We start from the raw sequence: 19375 nt of genomic DNA, 5'->3' as shown, positions 1-19375 counted from the left end.
CTGTACTATTATGTAATTATATATATTACCCACTGGTAATATTCCAGTGTGTGTAACCATGGATTTATTTAGAAGATCAACCGTTTGTAATTTATAGATTACTATAACAGGAGTAGAAAAAATAATGTACAAGGGGTTATTTGTAGAACAAATAAACACAATATATATTATTATCGTATAATAAAGAAAATTTGTGTCCACTCACGGAACCCTTTAATTAATCAATAAACTTTGAGCGACCCGTCTCCTTTCATCAAAATGGTTTTTCGAACTAAATCCTTCGATGGGCTCTTTAAATCGTACGCCAGTCCCAATTTTGCGCACACTTTTATGAATAAAGTTGTAGGATTATAACCATAACACCCCAATTCAGGTGATTTATAGTCCCAAGGAAAAGTGTGATGGTAATTGTGATAACCTTCACCCAACGTCCAAAAGTCAACCAACATATTGTCAGCGGGGTGAATGTCCCTAAAAAAGATTAATAAGTGATTAGTTATTGTGTTGGTACTACTGTGATACTTAACGGATGACAGTACTGCCAATATTATTTTGACATTTCCACTCACTTGTTGTAGGGTCTGTTTCCGAACCTGTGCGCAGCGCTGTTTATCAACCAAGCACAATTCAGACCGATAAAGTATCTTGCAATGCAGACCACAACGGACCAATAAAGTGTTTCGTTCCAACAGTAGTAAGGGATCATCGTTGGAAAAATGAAGCAGGAAAACAACATTACAGGAACATAATACCTAAAATTATATCCGGTACAGACAGAAATTTGAGATGTCAAAGGTGGTGCAGTGCTACCAACCATATGAACGACTTACTTTTCAAGAAACACTACAAGTGGATCCTCCAAGATGTCGCTACAGTCAACGTGTCGGCCCTTTTTGAGTACTTCTGGGTGTTTTTTCATCATGAGCCAGCCGAAGTGAGAAAAAAAGACTCCTCGATTTATATTGTGGGGATCAGCGTCGGTTTCACTGAATTTGTGGTGAACTCTGTGGTTTCGGACCCAGTCATAGAGACTGCTCTAAAAAAAAAAAAGATTTTTACAGTCGCAGACGAGAAATTTTGGTACGAACCTGTCCGGACATGGCAAACAATATCAATAAAATAATCTTCATCGGCAATCTGGCTTTATAGGCTTTGTGAGACCATAGTCTATGGGCTCCTGCTGTTACCCCTAAACCTGATGCCCAACCAAATACAAATGCTAAAAAGGTAAGAAAACGGTAAATTGAAAATGAGTGTTTTTTTAAAAGTTACCCCAACAGAATGTTTTCCATTGATAGATGTTGTAAAATGGAAACGGGAGAAAAAAATAAAAAGGAAACAAATTCCCCACAAGGAGTGGGACAACATTAGTCCACACTAATGGAGTTTTGAAATATCCCCAAAGTGTTGTATAATTAGAGTAAATTTGTGGGTCTTGTTGGTTTTGAGTAATTTGTTCTGTCGGTTCTGGCGATAAAAAGCTATTTGGAGCCATTGTAGAACCTGAAAATTATACAGACAATTGCAGAAGCCTGCGGAATATTGAGTTGTTTAGTTAAAAGCAATTTGTTTTCTAATAGCTTGAGAACATGTCATTCTGTTGTTTGCTTGTGAAATTCAATTTTGATTGTACAAGTAGATAAAGGAATACGTTTGTTGGGTTCCCTATTTTTAGTCATCTGAAATCTGTATTAACCCTTTAACTGTAAACTTGATTGACGTTAGAATGACAGACTTTAATGAATCAGTTGACTCCTTGAACTTGTTGTGTAGAAACGGCTCAGCGTACTTTAGGGATTGACTAGAGGGTTGAAGACCACTGGTTGACGAGCGTTGAATAACAAATGACTCGGCGGAAGGACAATTGACACAGTAAAAAGCCAAGTGGAGTGTGTAAACGGTGTTTCTTTCGGTTTCTCTCACTTGCTGGTTTCCTAGAGCTCATCAGTGTGTCCTAAACTTAAACTGCCTTTGTATGGTTTTTATTTGTCAGATTGACATTAGACGTCAGTTATAAAAATGTAGTAAACCAAAGCAAGGCGTGAGTTCTGGAACATCCTGAATACAGAGCGATTTTTAAATACATCAGAATATTTTAAGTGGAGGTAGGTCTCATTAAATTTAGCAACTTTTTTATGTAACATTTCCTTCTAAGTTTTGGCTTTGAGTTCGTTTTCTTTCTTCGAGAATTTTTGTTCATTAATTCGTATATCAAACAGCTGCATATAGGCAACAAACAATACTATTTTTATTATTAACTAGAAGTAGATGAATTCATTAGTAGACCAGTCAGAGAGAAAATGAACTTTTCGGGTCAAAAGCAACATAGATAATGATACATTTTTAAGCTAGTAGTAAAAAAGGTAAATATTTAAACCACGGGAGCTTTAAAAAGTTCTTAGTTCGGACTAAGAACACAAAAAATTTAATCATAAAAAATTTAGGTTATTTAAAAATAACAAACACAAATTTAAAAAATGAGTAATATTATGAATAAACTTGGTAGACATTAAAATTTATTTTTTTTTAAAACAATGCAAGTATTTATTAGAGTGTGAAACCTTGTAGCTGTCTGAGGAGGAACCTGATTATGTAAAACATTTTCAATATAATTTGACTACAATAGTAGAAAATGTTATAACGAGATGCGGTAGATTGTCGCACAAAATTAATATTTATTTATGTACATACCGAAGTTTAAAATTAAATTTCGTTAATACCGAATTGTTCTTATTCTAAGAAAGTTTTTAGAATTTTGTGTTATTGCGTCATTACTAAAAAAACTAATTTAAAATTGACAACATTTTGAAGGGCGTGCGACGCTGTATGTCTAAACTAATCCTTTTAACGCAAATATATATTTTCAAAACAATTTTATGGTTTGCGTTTTCCTTTGATCTTATCCACGTGCAAGTAAAATTAAAAATTAAGTTTACTTTAGACAATGTCGTGTTAACTCTTTAATTTTCAGTAACACCAAACTGGAAATTTAGAGTGGAAAATTTTAAATTTCACATATTTATTCGATTTTTTTAATAACGCCCCAATATCATTGTGTCTTTAAAATGGTTGTTTAATTGTTGCCACATCAAGAAAAAAAAAACAACAGAAATAGACTAAATTTTAGGACTTAAATGAATCCGTAAAATACTTATTTTTGGGAGCGAATCTAGTAATATTTTACAATACCTAGTAAAAAATATGTTGCATACCTAATTTTTTCTCGTATTTTTTTTGTTTGTTGCACCACTGATATTATCTTGAAGAACTTTAGAATCTGTAATAATTGTTTAACTCAAACTTACTTATGTAAGGGATTTTCTTGTAGGGCTCAAAGTACGGCACCAAAAATTAGAATAATGGATTTATTAACGAATTTGCCAATGAATAATGAACACTCTTCCGTTACTCGGGTGGTACTGCCCGTTTCCCGCGTCCTGTCAGCAGTACTCCTTCCATTTCGGGCGCTCGTATGTTAGGGGCTCCGTTTGGGTTTGTCACCGTCGGCCACGCTACTACAATCTGCGCCCCTGCAGATTAAGGCTACCTAGAGACAAGCCATAATTAGAAATAAATCCAATTTTAAATTGCCTCATAACCCAACGTTTAACGGCAATTAGTAAGTCTGCAAATAATATGGGTCCATTCTCGGCTGGGTGACCAAAAAGAGAAGAAAATCCCAACAACAAGACAACCCAGACAAAAGGCTTTGACTTTCCAGTCATAATACTTTGACCACTATAAATGGTCCGTGGTATTTTGACAGGGTCTTCTTACTTTTTCCGTCGTTGGTAAGAGCTGGTTTCCTGATCAGGACCTGATCGCCTTCCTTGTACTCGATTGGCCTGGTCCTTTTCTGGTCAAAGATTCGTTTCTGTTTTGCCTGTTCACTGCTGATCCTTTCTGCAGCCTGTCGTCTCATTTCAGCCAAATGCCAAATGCATCACTTGCTGCCCTAGGTCTGTAACCCAGAAACAACTGGTATGGACTTTTACCGGTCGCAGTATTAATGCTGTTGTTCAAAGCAAATTGGACTTCAGTGACTGTCTGGTCCCAATGTTCCTCGTCTTTTATGGACGTCATTATGGCACTGATTGTACCGTTCCACCTGGCCATATGCCCTGGGAGTAGCCGTCGCTGTGTATATCGTCTTAATTCCACACTTTTGGCTAGCGGAACCTCTGTCGCAAACAATCCTTCGTGGGACGCCAAACACTTCAAATATGCCCTTCAGGAATAGGATGACTGGGCCAACTTTTGTACTTTGTACAGGCTTCATGAAGACAAACTTAGTAAAGCCTTCGACAGCAACCACTAAGTAGCTGTTCTTCTTCTTGGTTCGTACGAAAGGCCCAAGATGATCAATGTGTATTGTGTCCATGGGTTCGGGAATCTTTTCTATTGAATTCAGAAATCCTGGCTTCATCCCGGTCTTCCCCTTTTTATACTGCCATTGCAGGCAACTGGCTACATACTTCTTTATGTAGCGCCTCATTCCTGGGAATCAGTAGGTGTCTTTGATGGTGTCTAGAGTTTTCTCTGTTCCAAAATGCCCTTTGTCATCGTGGTTGAATTTTTGAATCTGGTTGCAAACATGTCTGGGGACCAACCATTTGGGACACCCAAATACACCCTGTTGTCATCTAACTGGAACTCCGAGTGAATGTTTGCTTCTCCTTTATCTACCGGTTTCCTCCTCATTACCTCATTGAGATACTTGCATGTCTCGTCAGTTAACAGTGTAGACAGTATCCAGTCTGAGTCGGAGACATCAATCCCGACGTAAGCAACTTCTACTCGATCATCAAGTGCGTTTCGGCTGAGAGCGTCTACATGACACATTTTAGTCCCTGGTCTGTATTCAACAAAAAAGTCATCTTCTTGAATTTCTAACCACCATCTTCCTACTCGTGGTAAGAGGTCTCGTTTTGAAAAAGTCGTTCTGAGAGCATCACAGTCGATAACGACTACAAATCTTAATTCCAACAAGTAGACTCGGAATTGTTTCAAGCTGTACACTACCGCCAGTGTTTCCAGTTCATAAGAATGGTATCGTTGTTCTTCTTTAGACGTCTGTCGACTGTAGTATTGAATTGGGTGGAGGTTAACTTTGTCAGGACTTTGCATAAGGATTCCACCTATTCCCCATTTGGAGGCGTCCGTGTGTATACTTCAGTTTCTGCTGATTTCTGCTAATATCGGCCGGTCAATTAACCGCTTCTTGAGTTCTTCAAATGCTCTCTTTTGTTTTTCTGCCCACTCAAAAGTTACGTCCTTTCGAGGGAGCTTTGTCAGGGGTCTTGCAATTTGTGCGAAGTTCTTGACATATCTTCTAAAATACCCGGCGAGCCCAATGAATTGCTTTATTTCATGAGCGTTCTTTGGTTTCGGAAACTGTTTCACGGCCTTAATCTTTCTCGTTCCGGGCTTGACTCCATCTTGACTTACTTCGTGTCCCAAATACTCAATTGTTCTTTAAAAGAAGAAGCACTTTGATAACTTGAGTGTCAGACCAAAGTTTCCAAATGCCTCAAGAACATTCTCCAATGCTTCAAGACCGCTGTTAAAAATCTTTTGATGGTATCAGCACATCGTCTATGTAGGCCAAAGCTTGGGTGTATCGTAATGGACCTAAGACTTTATTGACGGTCTTAGCGTTAATTAGGCCAAATGGCATTCTCAGATATTCTCCGTTTTCTTGATGGAATCTGCAGCAGTTGGAATCTGATGGTAACCAGATGCTAAGTCCAAACTTGCGAAATATCGACTTCCAGAGATACGGTCCAGATGTTCGTCCGTCCTTGGCAGTGGAAAACAGTCCTTGATTGTTTTTGCGTTTAAAGCTCGATAGTCAATACATAGCCGTGTTTCTCCGGACTTTACAAGTAGAATTGGACTGGCGTATGGTGAATTGCTATCTCTCACGATTTCGTTGTCCGCAAGTTCTTTAACAATCTCTTGAAGTTTGGTTCTTTCAGAAAATGCCAATTTGTAAGGTCGATATGTCACCGGACGATCGTCATTTAAGTGAATCTCCATCTCTACGTTTTTACATCTTCCTAATTCATTCTAATTTTGAGCGAAACACTGTCTGAATCTGTTGAGTAAATTAAGCAGATCGAGCTTTTCTTCATCACTCAGCTGGCTGTTGACTTGATTAGTTATCTGAGGTATTAATTATGGACACAACCCCTTTCGGTGCAGACACAACACATTGGGTGACAAAATGTTCTCTGTTAGGTAGAGTTCTTACTCGTCCCTCAACAAATACATCACCCTGATGTTCTTCCTTACAGAAAAAAGAAACATACCCAGCGCAGTTAGGTGGAATGATTGTTGTCTCAACCGCGCATAAGGTTACATTGACCTTTCGAGGAAATGCGTTGAAAGCTTGAGTTACATCTTGCGACTCTGGGACGACCCTTATCTTGTCGTTTCTCACAAGCAGCACCCTATTGTTGGTGTTGATGAAAGACTGACCAAGAAGGACGAGAATGCTTTGAATGTCATCCTTCATGACGTAGACGTCGACATCATCTGTTTAAGAAGCACTCGATGTTGTAGCATGGATGGCCTCCAATTGTCTCGACGCTAAGGTTCGTTCCTTTCGTCGTCGTAGCAGGACAATCAGATGTCACATGTCCTAGCAGTCTGCAGTTAGAACATCTCTTCTTAGGTTTTGGACACCGATGAGCCACGTTACCAACGTCGCCACAATTGAAGCATTTGTCAGTTCTGCCTGAGGTTTTGTTGTCTGCTCTGTTCTTATCTCCAGATTTATAAAAAGCTGAGACTCTGTCCCTCGAAAACTTCTGTGGGTTGCCGAATCGCCTTTGAGTAAGTCTACCTCTCAAATCTGATTTGTAACGATCGGATCTTTCAGTGGATGGGAGAGCTGCAAGGAACTCTGAACACAGTAACTCCAGACTGCTGTAACGTCCCGCTCTGGCGCCTGTTGTTATCATGGTATCATCAATACCGTCAATGATACATGATATGGCGTTAACATCAGAAATTTGGCATGCCCAAATCAGTCCCATTTTCTCAAAGAAATAGTTTGCCCACGATTCGTCATGTCTTTAAATTCTGTCCATCATAGCTCAAGCAAATGAGCAAAATCTTTGTGCTCAGGAAAAGTTCTCGTCAGTAAGACTTTCCATTCTTCCCAAGTATGATCGTATGTGGTTAGGTCATCGTACCAGTTTCTTGCAACGCCTTTCAGACGACTCTGCATGTGTTGTATCATGATGAGTTCAGACCAGTCATTTAATAGCCCAAGCTGTTCAATTTTACATAACCATTTAGTAATGGTCATTGCTTTGATTGCTGGGTCAAACTCAGGAATAGCATCGGAGGTCATTCTATACGAGATTGTCGATGGGTTACTTGCTCTTGACAATCTGTCGACAACTTCTTCGAGTTCTCTTATTCTTTCGCCATCGCTGCGAGAAGATCTTGGCACCACGACCTTAAACCTCGGAAAATTACTTTCTGTATGCCTTTCTTGTCGAAGTCTCTTGTTTTGGTGTGTTCTATGCCCTTCATTACTTGACTCACAATCGGTTGAACTGGATTAGTCCATGTGACGCTTTTTGTGCTTGCCCATATTCTCAACTAAATTCTAATTATGGTTCGTTCCTTAAAATGGTCAATTCTTGAGGTTCGTTCCTCAAAAAGGTCAGTTTTTGAGGTTCGTTCCTCAAAACGGACGAGGTTCAGTCCTCGAAAAGAGTCAGACCTTGAAGTTCGCTCTTCAAGACGGTCGAGTTCATTTCTCAATAAAGTCAAGTCTTGAGGTTCGTTCCTCAAAAGGGTCAATTCTTGAGGTTCGTTTCTCAAGGGAATGTTGAAGTTCGTTCCTCAAAATAATGTTGAGTAATAATCACTGTGCTAGCTGCAAAATGCAACAAGCTGTGCACTTGGTGGGTCAAACACAGCCGCATACGCTGAATCCAATAATATGAATTTTATTTAAAAGTTAGCTCGCATTTGCGAATAATTTAAGTTTGACAATTTTTAACACTAGACCCAATCAAAACGCAATTTTTAAAATTTATTGACTATTTATTGAACTTAAATAATAGAAAATCAATGCGACACACATAAACTAACAAAATTGTTAGCACACAACTAGATTCAAGGAGGTAAATCGGCTTTACTAAAAGTTTTTGCAGAAAACAGATTTCTCTTAGTTTTTGTTTTTTTTTTTGTCATTTGCAATTCATTATATGCATTTCCTTCTGGGTTTAATGCTTTTTAAGCATTTTTAATATTTTTTTTTACAATTCCTAGTTTGATGTAAAGCTGTGGTAATCAAATTTTTTCGATAGGCACTTTTATTATATTGTTTTGACGCAATCTAAATTCCTTCCTTAAGGGCCAGCACATATAGCACATATAGCACATATTTTTGGTATAACCCGTTTGTATACCTTTTAAAAACGCCACTACTTTTAAGTCGACACACATTTTCCACTTATGGTCTTTAATTCTATAATTTTGACCACCTGACCTGACCACGGAGTAGGAGGTTGGCTGAAAACTTCTAGAAGGTTCACGCATCGTCTATGCAAGGTTCTCGAAGGTTTAGGAAAGCTCTAAAAGATTCCAAAAAGTCGAAATTAAAAAGCAAAAATTTTAAAACGGAAAATTTTAAAATTGCAAAATTTTGAAAACGCGAGCTAACAATCAAACACGGTAAGCACTGTTGTATTTAACATACTTAATTAAGATTTACCCCAGGGATGCCCAACCTGTTGAGGAAAAAAAGATTGCAATTCGAGCACAGTGTAATTAAGCACAATAGCTGAATTTACGTTCTTACGAAAAGTGGCGTCATGGCACGTAGTGAATCCCACCGCTGCACTGTAACGGATTTTCTTGCAGAGCTCAAAGAACGGCACCAAAAATTAGAATAATGGATTTATTAACGAATTTGCCGATGAATGATGTACACTCTTCCGTTACTCGGGTGGTACTGCCCGTTTCCCGCGTCCCGTCAGCAGTACCCTTTCCATTTCGGGCGCTCGTATGTTAGGGGCTCCGTTTGGGTTTGTCACACTTAAAATGGTATTTTGATTTTTTAAAGTAATGTGTCGTTATTAACGTTGAGATCTCTACTTTCTAACGCGGTGATTTGTAGAAAAAAATTACGTTTTGTTAACTTTTGAAAACTATGTTAAAATTTTAATTTGAATGTCTACAAAAGTAGTTTTCCCATAAATTTTGCGTTTTTATTTTACTGGTCAGAATAGAAAATTATAGATACAAATTATGCACCAACTGTAAGACAATAAAAATGTGGCATTTGTAATAATGATGATGACGTAACTGGGAGTCATTAATGTTGTAATTAAGAGCCCTTGAATTGGCTCAGTAACTTGTGCGCACCCCGGGTTGGGCGAATGACGCCAGAATGTGTCGCGGTCGCTACCTAAAACCCTTATGGGCAATGCAATGTAAACTGGAGCCATCATAACTCAAAAACGGTTTGGACTAGAAAACTGAAATTTAGAATATATACTGTCCTTGTAGTTATCTACAAACTGCATGACTTTTTTTATTGATATCACCTCTGGAACGGTAATTACACTGCATCAATTTTGGCTGAAGACTGTAACTTCGGTTTGTGTTGCTGTATCAAAAATGAATCCAATCGGATTGTAAAGCAAGTCGTTCTGAATACAACGGTCCTAAGTTTTAAAAAATATTCCAATAATTAAGCGAATATTCGTAGCGTAAAATTTTAGATTTTAAATCGAAGCTGAAATTTTGTAATTTACAACCAGTAATTGCCGGCAAACCACAGAAATTAGTACTTCTCCACAAGCACAAAATTTATGGTGGAGTCAGGTAGTTTGACGCAACCAAGAGGTCCAGCTGTTTGTGAAATAATAGCTCTTTCTTGGAAATGGCAATGGGAAAATAATAGAACTGTATTTTCATCTTTGCACTGCATTATTGGACCACAGGAAAAATGTTAAAAAAAACCTCTTATATTAATAAGGATTTCTGTACTAGGAACAACTACCTATTTCAAATTCCTATGCATTTGTTATACAGAACCGGAAGCAAAAATTTGTTTTTGATTACCAATAATGTTGTCGTCGCGACGCTTTAAAAATGTAGTTTGTAAGTTTTAGCGATTTTTGAGGCATAGTAGAACCAAACATCCAATCTCATTTTTCAAAATAATGCTCACATGGCGTAAGTCTTTTATTGTAATCAAAAAGTCTTTTATTGTAATCAAAAAAAGTACCTTAAAAATCATTCGTAATACATTAGTCTATGATACTTAGTAAAAATTTTTTTGTTAATTCTTATTATTTTAGAATGCGTGACTAATTGATTGTTAAATTTCCGATTATGTCCCCCCCCCTCCCCTACATATAAATGTGTTAAAGTCAGTTGCCATTTCAAATTTGATTCAAATTGTTTTTAAAATTTAAGGAAAAATGTTTTTTTTTATCAAATTAGTCAAAATTGGAAACGCATACACCAAACGATCCTTTAGTTCGCTTTAAATTGTAACAAAAGCCGTACGATCTCAAATGCAAATTACCTCGACGAATAAATGAAGTGATTTGTGAAATTTGGAATAAATGTAGTTTGCAAGTGTTTCGTCATGATATTGAAAACTAGCGTTTTTTCTCAAATTTAAAACACAATTTTCAAAAAATTAAAAATTAAAACAGAGACTTTTTTATCACAGTTTTGTTAAAGTTTCCACTAAAACTCGAAATTTCACTTCTTGGACGTCGCGACGCCAAACTGACAGTGATAAAAAAGCGTTATATTCTGGAACTTAATCAACCATAAGCCGTAAGCATTTGAACAAAAGGCGCATATTGTAACGTTTCTAAAATGAGAACAAGGTCATTTATTAAGATTTTTATGAATTAGGGGATAAACGCGAAACACCGCTGGTATGGGAGGCGATTTAGGAGTCCCATAAATGCCTGGGTACTTTTCCACCGTTGACACGACAACATCAGTGTTCAACCTAAAATGAATAATAGTCTAGTAAGTCTCCACAGTTCAAAACTTACTATTATCGCGTTTATCTTTTTTATCTTTTCTTCGGCTCCAATCCTAGGGGAAGTTGGATCAAGCCTTTGCCCCAAAAATTTCGTGTGTTCGCCAGGAAGGGGTTGGTGAGGCGCAGATCACCCCTGAGCGTTTCAAACTGTCCCTCTGGAAGGTATCGGCACCCTTCCAGTGAATTTAAGAGCCCACGTTCCTTCTTGTATCGTCGCACCGAACCCAGGGCGACTCGGTGTGGTTTAAAGCCCCTTTATGTTGTCCAGTCCAGGAATTCGTCATGACTGGTTCCCGTACCTTTCTCTAAATCCCTACAACAACCATTTTAGTTTTCAAGATCAACCCTCTCGCGACTACTATGTTAGATAACAGTATCACTTACCAACCTACGTTTATTGCGGACATTCACCAACAACAACAAACTAACATAACCTGTCAATCACGACTCTTTGACAAGTGCGACATTGAGAGCGCCCGCGGTACTCGCGCAGAGGTCGGAATCTTCTTATCATCCCCGAAATCACAGGTAGTGCCACCTACGATTCCTCGTGGTATTTTAACTCTTTTTTCCGTTTTGGGCTTCGAAGGAAGCAGACGTAGTATCTTACCTTAAAGTACCGTATCTTTACCGTCTAAGCACTTCCTAGTACTATTTGAAGTCCCGTATTTGCGGTTAAGAACCCCAGAACCGCATTAGGTATCGTTCACCCTCAGAGAGGTAATATTTCACGTTTTTTCTTGACGATACTAATTTAGAAAATTAGGGTCGCACGGACGCCTACAACTCTCGCACGGACGCCTACAACTCTCGCACGGACGCCTACAACTCTCGCACGAACGACTACCCGATTCTCGCCGGTACGCCTACAACACCCTTGCCCGTCGCCTTGAGTCCCCGATCGACCTCGTGGAGTAGCCGAGACTTTCTCGCCCGCTAACAACCACCCCGAGCGGCCACATACAGCCCGGACCAGACGACCGAGGCACCTGGAGCGTTCCCGACGGCGATAAGTACCTTTTTTGCGATATTATTGTTTCATTGCGTCACCGCCTGAGTCGTACTATCGACGTCGCCGACAGCGTGCTTTTATCGACTCCATCGAGAGTCTCGCTTGCCTGTAATCTGATTTAATTTATTTCTTGAGTCCAATTTAACTGATCATTATTATTTTTAATATTTAACCTTTTTTAACATAGTCATTCTGTAAACCAATCACAGCTGTGACACGGTATCGAACCTGTCATTTAAATTTAACTAACCAACATCACCTCAATTTTCACCAATTGTTAATTTCATAATTTTTATTAAAGCCTAATTTATTAAACCATTTATTTTACTTCCGCGTAGCATTGAGCGACTTGGCTACTTTCAAATCAACTAAGTTCTTGGCGCCCAGACTCTCTGACCCACGACACCAGCTCACCAAAGGCTATAAGAGCACCGGTGCGGTGTCACCTACCGACCTTTTTTTGAATGGTGTGACACAAGATTTTGTTTTCCAACAAATTCTAATTTTTTTTAAATTTAAAAAATATAAATTAGGCAATTTTGTGCTCTCATGTTACTTCAATCAGTTAGTGGCGGTTTTGATCACTTCTTTCATTATTAAATATATAAAAATATTTATTACGGTTTATTTCAAGGCAAATGAGACCCAACCTCTTGAGCGTTATTATGTTTATGGGGGCTTGCGGTAAGGTGGCTGTAAACGATTTAAAAACTCAAGCCATAACCGCACTAGAGCGTTTGGTGAACTGTACTACCAACTTTAACTAGATTTACTTTTGAAAAACAACTATTGGATCGTCATAGAGGTCGCTGCAATCAACTTGACGGCCATTTTTGACTAAATCTGGGTGTCGTCTCATCATGAGCCAGCCGATGTGGGCGAAAAAGAATCCTCGAGTTGTATTGTGGAGGTCAGAGTTTATTTCGCTGAATTTGTGGTGGACTCGGTGGTCTCAAAACAAGCGTTGATACTGCTCTATAAAAACAAACACCCCGTGTATAAGTTGATAATATAAGTATTCATCGAGACAAGTCAGCATCCAATAGAAAGACAGCAAAATTCTAATGATCTTTATGTCATTGAATTGTATAACTAATTTATTTTTGATGTGCTAAAATTTTTCCAAAAAGCATTTAATTTCCAGCTCTTTGGCTTGACAGTTTTCAATATAGATTGAAAATTTCAGTGGTTCTAAAAATGTTGCAACACAGTTTTGGTATGTTGTGGTTTCAAATGGCAAAAACTGTGAAGTTTGGAGCAATATTGACTATTTTTGATCCCTAATCTGTCAATGTGTTTTTTTTGTCTATGAGATTTACAGTGAAATCGACGAAGATGTCGTTACAACAGAAATGGTGCTGAAATGTGCTGCAGATGGTTATCATCATTAGACTGAACTTGTCCTAAGAATGATGACAATTTTCCAGGAAATGTAAGAAATTGATTTGTAATTAAATGTTCTTTTGTGCAGCGCTTGGGAAATATTACTGAATGTCGTGTTATGTGATATTTTTCTCGCTATTTTTTGACTTACTTTTCTTCTTCTTTATACCGACTAATAGGCCAAGCATTGTTTTTCAAATCGTGAAGTCATAAGAGAAAAAAAAGACCTTTTTGTTTTGTTCAATCATTGCGCTAAGTTTTTTTTATTAAATTAATAAATACAATTTATCAGATATTTGAAGTTTGATCGAATTTTATTTTAAAATGTTAAGAAATTTATGTAGAATTTACAGAAAATTTTGAAAATTTGTAAAATTTATGAAATCAAAGTAAAACACAAAAATAAAAGAAGCACAAGAATGTATAAATTCCAACAAATGAAACAACTTATGATATACCTATAAATAAGGTGCAAATTACTACTGACAATATGAATGTATTACAACGTAACTAAATAATTTGATTTTATTAATTTTACTGAGTAAGTTGATGAAGAACAGCAAAGAACGAGCCTGAACTATGCAAAATCTAAAAAAAATAATGACAAGAATTATAATTTGTAGTAAATTAAATTTAGTATAGGTACTCACCCTAACAAAGACCTCCAATGATAATAAAAAAAGTTTCATAAATGACAAGGTAATTGGCTTATGAGAGTTTATAATAAAAATTATAAGATTCTTTTTGTTTGCAATTTGCGTTCCTGTCCAATCCGATTTAAACGCTGAGTATGAGATTTGGTCGCTCTGAAAAGAATAATGTAAAAAATTATAAAGGTAAAAAAGTTTCGCAAGAGAATCTTTCAATAGATCTGAAATACCAAACGTCGAAGTTTTTTGATCAGAATTATCAAAATTGCAAACTTTGAAAATCGCCAGTTTAGGCTTCATTATTGGAAGAGCTATCGAGAAGCAATGGGACTCATTCGAAGCAGAATCTAACAAAGAATTTAAATTTTGTCGGAAAGCTGTCCTACATTTGACAGATAGCAGAATTAGTTCATTCAAATTTTTGATAACTCTCTAGCGCTGACTCGGTAATCTAAAGAGCTATCGTATTGCAATTAGACTCTTTTGGCGCAGAATCTAACAAATAATCTAACTCTTTATTTAAAACAGCTTTACATCCACAAATGACCAAACCGTTTGCATTTACACTTCGAATATTTTAGAAATTGTCTAACTTTCAAACGTCTTTAAACGCAACCTTTGGCTCGGTTATCTGAAGAGCTATCGAGGTGTAATTAGACTCATTTGACGCAGAATCCAACAAAGTATCTAAATCTTTGTTTAAAAATCGCTAAATTTTGCTCGGTTACTAGTAAAAAAATAATAAAATTTTGTTCTTACCTGAAACAGAAGTTTAGCTCCGAACCAACAATATTGGAAAATTTGGAACAAAACGAAGGTCACAAAAGCCAGCGAAGAATAAAACTTCACACTAAACGGAGCAGCCTATTTGAACAAATAACCAAAACTTCAATAACTATTCTGTTCTTACCAGCGACAATAGAAACAATCCTATTCCAATTGACAGTCCGCTCAACATGAGTTGTCCAAAAATTATAAGACCAAACAGTTTGTTGGATTTTCTGATAACACTACAAGTCAAAGAATGTAAAAATTTAGATAAGTAGAGGTACTTACGTCAAAATATGTTTGTGGTGAACAACACACTTTACAAGTTCTTCTCTAAAGTTGTCACTTTTAATATTCTTCAAGTTGGAGCAAAGAAGCTTACACTGGGCGCTCAAGAAGGTCATGATTGCAGCCAGAAACATGTCAATATTCAGAACGTAAGTTCCAAGAAGAAAATTACTGAAGTCTTGATGAAAATAAGTTATTACATAAAACCGTAATTTAGTGTACTCGTAGGGATAATACTCCAAAAATGTTAACTTTCTCGCTTTAATCGTGCCATTAAAAATCGGTAAAAGAATGAAGAAACAAATATTAAAGAAGTAAAAAGCAAAAAAAAAGTTATAAAGAACAGTCCATTTGTTTAGCCCCGGTCGCACTAAATCCACTTGTTCCTGAGACTGAGGTTGAAAAATCTCCAAGTTGAACTGATGCACGAGCGCTTTTATTTCCGGTAAACGTTTAATAAAACAAACCACTTTGAAGAAAGCCAATAGTTGTACGAAATACGGAAAAGCTTGTTCGGCTAAAAATTCCAAATCCGAACTTAACAGAAAAACTGTGTACGTGAGCAAAACAATGTGAATTGTCAAGAAGAAGATTACAAAAACGAAAGCGTATACGCTGTATAAATCGAGCTTGTACTTCCCGTTTCCGGTGGGCCAGATTCCGGAGTATTTTAGAAAGGAAATGTTCATTTTAAAAAATGTTTTCCAGTTGAACATGGCACTGTCACTACGCGACATTAGACAGATTCTTGCAGTTTGAGAGCTTGGCGAAGACTGGTGCAACGTCAATAGATTTTCCTTATTTCAAGGGATGGTGTATTATTATGAATACGGCCTCTGTAATTTGGTAATGTGCAATTTTGAATTTTTATAAGCTTTATTATTGGTGCGTGTATAAATGATAATGTTTCGGAATTGTAAAACGGAATTACAGAAGTCTGAAGTCTTTAATTTAAAACAGTATAAATAAATGATGTTATTGATTTTATTGAAAATATAAAGTTATGAGATTGTATAATGTGATAGCAATTTATTACATTTACTAAATGTATTCTAAAATTAGTTGTAAAAAATTAAACGGAAAATTAGAACAAATAATAAAATTTTTGAAGTTTGTTTAAAATTGTGGATGCGCCGGGATAATGTGCAAAAACACATTTAACTAGTATTGAAAGAAGGAAAAGCATTTTTTAAGTAAAATTACCTTTTGATTTTAAATCTTAAGTCCGTTTTGCTCCCTCAGGTCCAGATTCAAAGATAATCTTGAAAAACGCTTTTTTCTAGTTCTATCCTACAAACTTTCATGTTTTTCAGTTTTTCTTCAAAACTCGCAAAGTTATGAAAACGATTTGTAAAACTTAATGGTACGGTTAGTAGATAATTTTGGCTCATCTCATGTTAAAAAAAAACGTCTTTTTTGGGATTTTCATTTACTTTCATATAACTTAATAGTAGATTTTGTTAGACGGCAGAAACGTGGGATAATAAGTTTTCAAAATTTTACAATGAGACCGAAAAAATTACCATCATTTTAATGTTGAAACATGTGTACCTATATAACATAATTATAAAAAAATTCTAATCCTAATTTAAAATTAAACTAAAGTGATAAAAATTATATAAAAAACTAAAATAAAATTATGAAAAACCACAAATTAATTAATTCCGCATCAAAATCATTACTGTCATAATTAGTGTTTATGATGAGTTCTAGAAAGTCATTTCGACCTAACGAATTGTCTGTGTGGTCGACAGAATTTGTCCATAGAAAACCGTGAATTTTTGGAGCCTCGAATATGTAAAATTTGGCGTTATCATCGTGGTAATTTGCGCTACTGTACATTATGTTCTTGGTCGCCAAAAGAAAAGAATTAGGAATAAAACCATTTTTATTACCTGCTGTCTTTTAGTTTAACGACTTTTTAATGTTTCACTTACAAAAGTACCTACTTTTTCTAAGAATTACAGAATTAAGACCAAATAGGTAAACAGAAGATTCTAACTATTTGTGCATTCATTTGACAGCAAAATTGGATTGCGATTAAAACTTAATTTTGCATATGTCAAATACGAGCGCAAATAGTACCGATCTAAAAAAAAAACGAGACAAAGAAACAAATGTTTATAATGAATTTCACAAATTCAGAAACTTCATAATGATATGTTTTAACATAAAAATAATGTTTTTTTTGTCTCATCGTAAAATTTTAAAAACTTAATTTTCCCTTAATTTTTTCAAATTAATAAACAAAAATTAAATAGCCAAGAACGTCAGTAAAAAACACGTTGGAAGGATCAAGAACCATCTCGAACTAATAATATACCTGGAAGAGGCTCGGGTCCACATTTTCCTACCTACTTGGAGATGTCATAAATTTTAATTTTCGGACACAATAGTCAGTTTGTACCTCCCACATTATGACTGGAATAAAATAATATTCGACTCAGTAAAATAAATAAAATAAAATTATTTAGTTACGTTGCAATAAATTCATATTGTCAGTTGTAATTTACACTTTTTTTTATATCATGAGTTAGTAGAATTGTCTATATTTTGTAGCTTTAATTGAAATGTTTGATTCGTTAGAATTTGTACATTTTTGTGTTTCTTTTATTTATGTTGTACTTTGATTTGATAAATTTTACAAATTTTCACGATTTTCTGTAATTTGTACATTAACATTATCATTTTAAAATAAAAATAAATCAAACTTATATCTGAAAAATTGTATGTATGTATTAATTTAATAAAAAAACTTAATTTCGCAGCAATTATTGAACAAAACGAAATAGTATATTAAAATACCGAGTTTCATAAGGCAACTTTTAAGGTATGAATCCAAATTTATAAAACGAGCGGCAAAGCCGCAAATTTTATAAAGGATGAGTGCCTCAATGGCCTTATAAACGAGGTTTTTATACTATTTTTACTAATTTAATTGTGTAACAGAGCGATTTTCGCTATTTCCGCATTCATTTTCAGTGCTAAAATGTCCCATTTCGATACGCAATGCTATAATAGCTTTGTTTCCTTAGCAACTTGGGAATCTTTAAAATGCAAATTAGGAAACAATAATTATTGTTTTTACCTTATGATTTCATGATTTGAAATACAATGCTCAGACTACAAGTAGGTAGGTATATTAAAAAAAAGAAGAAAATGAAGGCAAAAAGTAGCGTGACAAACATCACATGACATTCGGTAATGATGTCCACGCGTTGCACAATAGTATATTAAAACACCGAGTTTCATAAGGCAATTTTTTAGGCACGAATCCAAGTTTATAAAACGAGCGGCAAAGCCGCGAGTTTTATAATGGATGAGTGCCTAAATGGCCTTATGAACGAGGTTTTTATATTATTTTTCCTAATTTGTTCTTGTAACAGAGCTATTTTCGCTATTTTCCAATTCGTTTTCAGTGCTAGAATATCCATTTCGATACGGAATGTTAGAATAGCTTTGTTTCCATAGCAACTTGGGAATATTTAAGATACAAATTAGGAAAAAGAACATTTAATTACAAATCAATTCCTTGCATTTCCTATAAAATTTTCATCAGTCTTACGGTGAGTTTGTGCCACAATGGCCTCGTTCAGTCTAGTGATATTAACTATCTGTAGCACATTTTAACACCATTTCTGTTGTAACGACATCTTCGTCGATTTCACAGCAAATCATCACATGGACGAGAAAAACACATTGACAATTTGGGGATCAAAAATCGTCAATGTTGCTCCAAATTTCACACATTTCGCCATTCGAGACCAAAACATACCCAAACTGTGTTGCAACATTTTCAAGACCACTAAGATTTCCAGTCTTTATATTCAAAATTGTCAAGTCAAGGAGCTGGAAATTGAATGCTTGTCAGAAAAATTTAAACACATCGAATATAATTTGGTAATACAATTCAATGATATTAGTACGATTAGAAAAAACACTTTTTGTGACCTCAAAGTGAAAAAGATTGACTTAGAAGAGAACCAAATAAAAGTTTAAGAAAACGGAGCTTTTGTTAACTTGATCAAGATGACTGAACTTCAGCTTTCCAAGAACAAACTCGTGATGTTAAATCTAGAAGCGTTTGTCAATTTACCGGTTTTGATAGATTTCATTGTGGTCTCGAATCAGATAAAGCTTCTCCAAGAGGGCGTCTTCGCCTTCCTTCAAGGCAATAAAAATGTTTTATTACGTTTCAAGTGTAATGAAATATCAGCAATTGATAGTCGTGTTTTT

General features: G+C 35.9%; 2 protein-coding genes and 2 long non-coding RNA genes across 4 annotated transcripts; all 4 read right to left on the bottom strand.

The window, feature by feature from the left end:
• Positions 1 to 221: 221 nt before the first annotated feature.
• LOC148176503 (acyl-CoA Delta(11) desaturase-like) lies at positions 222 to 1497 on the bottom strand. Its single transcript, XM_088034505.1, has 5 exons — positions 1273 to 1497; positions 1089 to 1219; positions 831 to 1036; positions 570 to 752; positions 222 to 471 (listed from the first exon to the last, which is right to left on the bottom strand). Exons 1-5 carry the CDS (start codon positions 1493 to 1495, stop codon positions 222 to 224), a joined length of 993 nt encoding a protein of 330 aa, XP_087890631.1. The 5' UTR covers positions 1496 to 1497.
• Positions 1498 to 6533: 5036 nt separating this feature from the next.
• Positions 6534 to 7360, bottom strand: LOC148176502 (uncharacterized). Its single transcript, XM_088034504.1, is given in 2 exon segments — positions 6534 to 7099; positions 7102 to 7360. Coding segments are annotated over 2 exon segments (825 nt in total).
• Positions 7361 to 10855: 3495 nt separating this feature from the next.
• On the bottom strand, positions 10856 to 11175 carry LOC148176501 (uncharacterized). Its single transcript, XR_015770054.1, has 2 exons — positions 11049 to 11175; positions 10856 to 11002 (listed from the first exon to the last, which is right to left on the bottom strand). It is a non-coding gene; the product is annotated as an uncharacterized LOC148176501 (long non-coding RNA).
• Positions 11176 to 11228: 53 nt separating this feature from the next.
• Positions 11229 to 11819, bottom strand: LOC148176500 (uncharacterized). The gene is made up of 3 exons (XR_015769946.1): positions 11649 to 11819; positions 11423 to 11576; positions 11229 to 11351 (listed from the first exon to the last, which is right to left on the bottom strand). It is a non-coding gene; the product is annotated as an uncharacterized LOC148176500 (long non-coding RNA).
• Positions 11820 to 19375: the final 7556 nt, after the last annotated feature.

This window comes from Gnatocerus cornutus, chromosome 4 (genome assembly GCF_029298725.1).
Source record: "Gnatocerus cornutus isolate USDA-ARS CGAHR chromosome 4, icGnaCorn1.1, whole genome shotgun sequence".
In the NCBI taxonomy this organism is placed as follows: domain Eukaryota; kingdom Metazoa; phylum Arthropoda; class Insecta; order Coleoptera; family Tenebrionidae; genus Gnatocerus; species Gnatocerus cornutus.
The sequence above is the reverse complement of the archived record's forward strand: the minus strand, read 5'-3'. Positions and strand labels throughout refer to the sequence as shown.

Bases quoted from the DNA above. Each gene is read 5' to 3' on its own strand.
- LOC148176503 (XM_088034505.1), bottom strand. From the start codon at position 1,495: ATGGCTCCAAATAGCTTTTTATCGCCAGAACCGACAGAACAAATTACT. The intron at 1,037-1,088 runs GTTCGTACCAAA...TTTTTTTTTTAG, and splicing joins TGTTTGCCATGTCCGGACAG to AGCAGTCTCTATGACTGGGT. The intron at 753-830 runs GTAAGTCGTTCA...ATATAATTTTAG, and splicing joins CTTGTAGTGTTTCTTGAAAA to GTATTATGTTCCTGTAATGT.